At 32.6% G+C, this 7726-nt stretch overlaps 1 protein-coding gene across 1 annotated transcript in view; it reads left to right on the top strand.

The window, feature by feature from the left end:
* Positions 1 to 229: 229 nt before the first annotated feature.
* LOC108688153 (cullin-associated NEDD8-dissociated protein 1) overlaps positions 230 to 7726 on the top strand; it is an 8364-nt gene continuing 867 nt past the window's right edge. Inside the window, exons 1-15 of the mRNA XM_018194298.1 lie at positions 230 to 627; positions 1717 to 1886; positions 2594 to 2807; positions 2896 to 3188; positions 3262 to 3424; positions 3502 to 3775; positions 3956 to 4462; positions 4533 to 4816; positions 4895 to 5026; positions 5141 to 5309; positions 5381 to 5678; positions 5757 to 5955; positions 6036 to 6293; positions 6619 to 6807; positions 6908 to 7151. Coding sequence (XP_018049787.1) covers positions 586 to 627; positions 1717 to 1886; positions 2594 to 2807; positions 2896 to 3188; positions 3262 to 3424; positions 3502 to 3775; positions 3956 to 4462; positions 4533 to 4816; positions 4895 to 5026; positions 5141 to 5309; positions 5381 to 5678; positions 5757 to 5955; positions 6036 to 6293; positions 6619 to 6807; positions 6908 to 7151 — 3436 coding nt within the window. The 5' untranslated portion in view covers positions 230 to 585. The remainder of the gene's footprint in view (positions 628 to 1716; positions 1887 to 2593; positions 2808 to 2895; positions 3189 to 3261; positions 3425 to 3501; positions 3776 to 3955; positions 4463 to 4532; positions 4817 to 4894; positions 5027 to 5140; positions 5310 to 5380; positions 5679 to 5756; positions 5956 to 6035; positions 6294 to 6618; positions 6808 to 6907; positions 7152 to 7726) is intronic.

Below are 7726 nucleotides of genomic sequence, written 5' to 3'. Positions count from 1 at the left end.
AATAATAGATGCTTTTCATTTGATGATACAATTCGACACACAAGTGTCATTCTATCTTTGTTAACATTCAAAAAGTGACCAGATAGAATGACACTTGTGTTAACTTATGTCGATTTGTGTCAAATGGAAAGCGTCTATTATTAAACCCGATTAAGTGTGCTGTAACAGAGTCTATGATATGGTTTATGGTTTATGGCGGTTCTCTCGTGATGGCTTTAGGAACGCACACGTTCGACACCATCATCAAAATTTCGGCATATCGAGGATTGCGCTGGAGATGCTGTCGATAGCAGGATCGTAATAAAAAGGAGGAAGGAGAGAGAAAGACAGAGAGAGAAAAAGAGGAAAAAAAGAAAAGAAAACAAAAGTGCCGCTCTTACACTTTAGAATTGGTTCCTTCGACTTTACGCGGATTTGGCTTCCGCGTATACTCGTGTCACCGGGCATTCCGGTTTGTTTTTCCTTTCTTTTTTTCGTTGCAAGACACGCGCCACTCGGCACCCCTTCCGGAATCATATTTTGGGGTCGTACGTTCGATCACCGTCGTCATCATCGTCTAACCGGCTGTGAAAGGACTCTGCAATCATGGCTAGTGTATCCTATCAAATAGCGAATTTATTGGAAAAGGTAATGAACGGCATTGGCATTGTACTAATAGCTACATCGAAAAAATGTCCTGTTCGTAAAATCTTATTCTACCATGGTATCTTTTTTTTGTGACATAACCTCGAATTCATCCCTTACCCCACCAAAGAATGATTAGTCGTTAATCTTTACAGGAATAAGGAGAATCGCGAAACGTTATATCATTCTCAAAATCAATCATATTTTACATTCGATCGAATGTTAAACATGTATGTTTTCTTAAAGCAAAATTTTCGAAAAAAGCTCATTGACCCTTTAAAGTTTAAAATGGTCTATGACTATTAGAAAAATAGGGAATATAATACATATATGTACTGATTTTGAAGTACATTTCTGTTTATATATTTAGTTCTAATCAAAGTGTAGTTTCTTTTGTTTGTTTAAATAGGCAGGATTATGTTTTCACACCTGACAACAGGACAATGGTCTTAATATTATGTTACAATAAGAAATCAGCAATACAAAATCTGTTTTATAATTGAACTTCTTGCATTCATCTTTCCTCCTTTTCTCTCCATGTTAGAGAAAAATGATAGATAAGAAAGATGAAAAGTTCAGCTAATACGAATGTTTTTATCATGTGCTATATAATATTTACATAAAAGCATTTTAATCATCCATCAACTGATAAAATATACTATTTTTAATTCTATTCAAGTTTCTTTTGTTTGAATAGGAAGATTATTTTATCTTCATTCTGGCTGTAGAACATAATGTTATGTTATAATAAGCAATTATGTGCTATAAAATCTTACGATCAAAATGAAAGCATTCTAATTTTTCCATCAATTAATGTAACATATAAAAAAAACTTTTTGACTGATTTCGTCGACAACACAAATATATTGCATGTATGAATATATATTTGTTTACATGTAGAACAATCTGTTTCGAAAGCTTATATGTTTATCTTTAATTATATTAATTAACTAGATGAGTCTGATTTTTCGATGCATTATTAAACTGATATTTCTAATTTTGCAATTAAATGTATCATGTGTTTTCATTATACTTATTACACTCCTTGTTTCTTGTTTTTGTAATATGATAGCATTTGTACTCTCTTTACAGATGACATCTAGTGATAAGGATTTCAGATTTATGGCAACTAATGATTTGATGAGTGAATTGCAGAAGGACAGCATTAAACTGGATGATGATTCTGAGCGCAAAGTTGTAAAAATGCTTCTTAAGTTATTGGAAGACAAAAACGGAGAAGTGCAGAATCTTGCTGTAAAATGGTACTTTCTTTTTGTCTAGATACTTGCCAAAATAATTCTTAATACATTTTTAATATATATATGTATAGATATATAAAAAAAAGAGATACAAAATTTTATATGTATATATACATATAAAATTCTATATATCTTTTTCTTACTTCAAAAGTGACACAACCCAAAAAAAAATTTTTTTAATTTTCTGGAAAAAAAGAAAATTTTTTCGATTTGATAGAAAATTATTGTCCATTCAGATAATATTGGCAAAAATAGTAGTGCATTTATAATGATAAAATGATATTTTTGCCATTTTTGTTTTTTCACAATCATTAGAAAATCATCTTTTTTAAGTTGATTTAATGATTTTTAAAATCATTCTTTCCAAGTTGATTTTAACAATTTTTTTAGTTTAATTTTTAATGATTGAATTTTGAATGATTGGCTAACATTTATTTAATTAATTCATAATAATAACTCGAAAATTAAAGTTTTTTTTTTAATCATGTCACTTTCGAAATAAAGAAGCGATGCATTAATTTTCTATCTTTTATATTTGATTTCTTTATCTAATAATAGCAATATAAATTATTAAAGCAAGTTTTATAAATTATTAAATTATTATATGAAAAAGAGAAAAAAAGATCAAAGCGTACAGAGTAACACATCTTTATCTTGTTGTAAGAGATTCTTTATCTAATTTTACAATTGTAAAATGTGTACAATTTTAGTTTGGGCCCGTTAGTCAATAAAGTAAAAGATTACCAGGTGGAAACTATTGTGGATGCTTTATGTACCAATATGGTTTCGGACAAGGAGCAGCTACGCGATATTTCCAGCATTGGCTTGAAAACTGTTATTTCCGAGCTTCCTGTGGGTTCTAGTGCATTAGTTGCAAATGTTTGTAGACGCGTTACAAACAAATTAAGCAGTGCTATTGAAAAGGTAAATGATCTTTGTCTAACTTTTCACTGCAAAATTTAATATTTCTGATTGATAATATATATGTGTGACATATGTAATACATTTTCAGCAAGAAGATGTATCCGTACAATTAGAAGCTCTCGACATTGTAGCCGACTTATTATCTCGATTTGGCGCTCTGCTAGTCTCGTTTCATCCTACAATTTTGGCTGCGCTGTTACCGCAACTCTCCTCGCCGCGACAAGCGGTTCGTAAACGCACTATAGTAGCACTGAGTCATCTGTTAACGTCCAGCAACAATTATTTATACAACAAATTGCTGGATCATCTTCTTGAGGGTCTTCAAACTCAAACAGCAAAGAATGTCATACGTACCTATATCCAGTGTATTGCTTCTATCTGGTTAGTAAACGATTATTTGTGAATAATTGATGAAGAGAATAGATTACCATTGATTTGTCTAAATTTATTGCAGCCGACAAGCAGGTCACAGATTCGGCGAGCAAATAGAACGCGTTATGCCACTGATCGTTCAGTATAGTGACGAGGATGATGATGAATTGAGGGAGTATTGTTTGCAGGCATTTGAATCTTTTGTTTATAGATGTCCGAAAGAAATTACACCGCATATAAATAAGGTACATAATTTGAAATCATTTTATGCATTGCATAAGTATATATTTTATACATTATTTAATGGGATCTTTAATTTTAGATTATAGAGATCTGCCTAACGTATATTACATACGATCCAAACTACAATTATGATGATGATGTCAACGATTTTTCTGATGGAGAAGGTATCGCAATGGAGGTAGAAGAAGATGGAGACGAAGATGCAGAAGACGAATATTCTGACGATGACGATATGAGTTGGAAAGTTCGTAGAGCAGCTGCAAAATGTCTAGAGGCGGTTGTATCCAGCAGAAGAGAGTTATTGTCAGATCTTTATAAAGGCGTTTCTCCTGCATTAATTGCCAGGTTTAAAGGCAAGTATTACGTGTATTGAATTCTAAAATTTGTTTAAAGAATAGAGAAGATGTGAAGAAAGTATCTATACTTAATCAAGAAATTTTATTTATTATTATATTTACTCAGAATTAATAAAACTCATTGTAATCTTTTGCTTATTACTCAAATTAATGAAATTCATTATAATATAATTTTAGAAAGAGAAGAAAATGTCAAGTCAGACATTTTCCATGCATATATTGCTTTATTAAGGCAAACAAGGCCAACTACTGGAGTCGCGCTCGATCCTGACGCGATGGAAGACGATGATGGACCCATTTCATTGTTACAACAACAAGTACCACTAATAGTGAAGGCAGTTCATCGACAAATGAAGGAAAAAAGCATCAAAACGAGACAGGATTGCTTCTCTTTGTTAAAGGAATTAGTACTCGTTTTGCCTGGAGCTTTAACTAACCATATTCCAGCACTAATCCCCGGTATACAGTATTCCTTGGGAGATAAGAATTCCTCCTCAAATATGAAGATCGATACTTTAGCCTTTGTGCACACACTACTAGTGACGCATCAACCCGAAGCGTTCCACGTTCACATGCCCGTTTTGGCACCTCCGATTATATTAGCCGTGGGAGATCCATTCTACAAGATTGCTGCTGAAGCGTTACTCGTATTACAGCAGCTTGTACAAGTTATCAGACCTCACGGTGAGCCATTTTATAATGCAATTTTTATTTACGATTGCGAATATTAAAATGATTTATGATGGATTAACAGATAAACCATTCTATCGTGGTTTCACCTCGTTGTCAAATGAAATATATCATTGTACCTTAATGAGGCTCAAAACGGCGGATATCGATCAAGAGGTAAAGGAAAGAGCTATCTCCTGTATGGGACAGATTCTTGCACACTTTGGGGATACTCTGTCAGATAAATTACACGTATGCCTGCCCATTTTCCTGGATAGATTGCGCAACGAAATAACAAGGCTTACTACTGTTAAGGCTCTAACTTGCATAGCTGCATCTCCTCTGAGAGTTGATCTAAAACCGATTATGGTAAATATATAAAATGACAAATATACAATTGAGAAATCATGCACTTTTTTCTTTACAAACTGCTGCTGCATTTTGTAGGAAGAAGCAATACCCATTCTTGGATCTTTCTTAAGGAAAAATCAGCGAGCTTTGAAACTCTCTTCTCTTCCTCTTTTGGATACATTGGTATGCAATTATAGTTCGGCTCTGCACCCGGATTTACTTGATAAGGTAATGAAATATTATTTACCATATGTATATACATATATAGTAAATAAATTAATGAATTGAAGAAATATAATTTTAAAAAATCGCTGGATCATTAATTTCAAATTTTATTTGCAGGTTACTACGGAATTACCTGCATTATTAAACGAATCAGATCTGCACATTGCACAATTAACGCTGAATCTTCTTACTACCATAGCTAAGTTACATCCGACTGCTCTGACTAGAGTTTCTGAACATATCTTGCCAGAAATACTCATCCTAGTAAAATCACCACTTCTTCAAGGTAAAGTGCTTCATTTCAATATTAAAAGTTTCTAAGCTTATACATTTTGAATTTGAATTTTTGTTAAATAGGTGTCGCATTAAATTCAATGCTTGAGTTTTTCCAAGCCTTAGTTCAAGCAAATCTACCAGAACTGGGATACAGAGATCTTCTCTCAATGTTAATCGTCCCAGTTACTTCATCGCTACTTCATAAACAGGCTTATCACTCATTGGCCAAGTGTGCAGCCGCCTTGACAATCCCATGGCATGACGAAGCACAGTGTATTGTACAACAATTGCTAAAAGACGTTCAGAATCCATCAGACATTCAGAATGTTGCACAACACATATTTGCTTTGTTGGTCATTGGAGAAATAGGAAGACATGTGTAAGAAGATTGTAACTTATTTCTAACAAACTATATTATAAGAGAAAAAGATTTGTCTTCAAAATAATGTTCCCACAGAGATTTAAGTGGAATTAATTCATTGAAACACACGATTTTAAATTCGTTCTCATCCCACTCGGAAGAAGTTAAATCGGCAGCCAGTTACACACTAGGAAATATTGCAATTGGAAATCTTCCTGAATACCTGCCTTTCATTCTTCAGGAGATTGAGGCGCAGCCCAAGCGTCAATATTTGCTTTTGCATTCGTTGAAGGAGGTAACGTTCGTGTAATTATAATCTTTATTCTGAGTATTATCAAAATATGAAATCATTTAAAAAAATATTTCTTTTTGTAGATTATCACAAGTCAATCAGCTAGTCCATCTGGCGTGTCACACTTACAAAATTTCGTGCCTTCAATTTGGATGCTCCTATATAGGCATTGCGAATGCACGGAAGAAGGTACTCGTAATGTCGTAGCCGAATGTCTTGGTAAACTGACATTAATTGATCCAGCGACTCTGTTACCAAGACTGCAAGAATCGCTTAAATCACCATCAGCTCTTATGAGAACAACGACAGTTACAGCGGTTAAATTTACCATTTCTGATCAGGTACTTTAATCACACATATAATAATATGATTATCTGTTTCTTCTTTGATATTTGAATTTCCAGTTCTTTAAAGAATAAATCACTATCTAGTTTGCTTGTTATCTTATTTATTTTTGTCTTTTTTTTTGTGTTTTTAATTTTTCTTTTTTATTTCTGTTTTATGTTTCGAATAATATATTCTTTAACTTGAAATTTTTTCTATTATGTGCGAGATTGCAGAACTGAATATAAAATCCAAATCTTTTACTTGATAAACAGGTACTTTATTGCCAAACTATCTATCACTGTAACAAATATATCTAGTTTAATATTTACATATTCACAGCCACAACCAATTGATACCATGTTAAAGCAATGTATGGGTAATTTCTTGGTTGCTTTGGAAGATCCTGATCTTAATGTACGTAGGGTAGCGTTAGTCGCATTTAATTCTGCTGCACACAATAAACCTATGCTGATAAGGGATCTCTTAGACGTGGTACTGCCGCATCTTTACACAGAAACTAAAATTAAGGTTAGTGAGAAGAAGAAAAACTCATTCTTAGTCTGAGCCAACGAGATTGTTTATTGTTACCGAGATCGTGTTGCAATATAATAAATTTTCCGCCCTACAGAAAGAACTTATCAGAGAAGTCGAGATGGGTCCTTTCAAACATACAGTAGACGACGGATTAGATCTTCGTAAGGCAGCGTTTGAGTGCATGTATACCTTGCTAGATTCGTGTCTCGATAGGCTGGATGTCTTTGAATTTCTAAATCATGTGGAAAACGGTCTTAGAGATCATTACGATATCAAGATGCTGACTTATCTTATGACTGCGCGACTCGCACAATTGTGTCCGACTGCTGTCTTGCAAAGTGAGTATATTACTCATTATTATATTCATTTGTATTGTACTGGTGAAAAAAATTTTTCTTACAAAAACAATTTTTTTATATTTTAAAAGAAAATTCCTTAAAAAATACCTAAAACTTCTTTACATTTTATAAATTTTCTTCGAAAATCTTAGAATGAAAAATCTTAGAATATTTCAGAATTTACATATAAAGAATTCTAGAACATATACACTTTCTCAGCATTACTGAAAGTTTGTCTTACAAAAACATCTAAGTTTATCAAAAAATTATAAAAAATTATGAAAGTACAAAATTATTTATATCAGAAATGGTTGAGCTTTCGACTCATGCTCACTAAGATTTTGTTATTCAATACAGTATGTATCTATCATATAAATGTTGATTTTTTCTAACATTCTGTATACGAGGTCTGTCCTAAAAAAATATCAGACTTCTGCTTATAGTTTTATCTTCAGACATTCTCTCTTTCGTTTTCTCACTCATTCGCTTGCCGCTAATATAGTGATTTTTAATAATTAATGATTCGTTAATTACTGCAAAAATTGAAAAATTATAGAGGACTTTTCGATTCATTC

Source organism: Atta colombica, unplaced genomic scaffold (assembly GCF_001594045.1).
Source record: "Atta colombica isolate Treedump-2 unplaced genomic scaffold, Acol1.0 scaffold225, whole genome shotgun sequence".
Lineage (NCBI taxonomy): Eukaryota > Metazoa > Arthropoda > Insecta > Hymenoptera > Formicidae > Atta > Atta colombica.
Note: the sequence above shows the minus strand (reverse complement) of the source record. Positions and strands in the feature narration are given on the sequence as shown.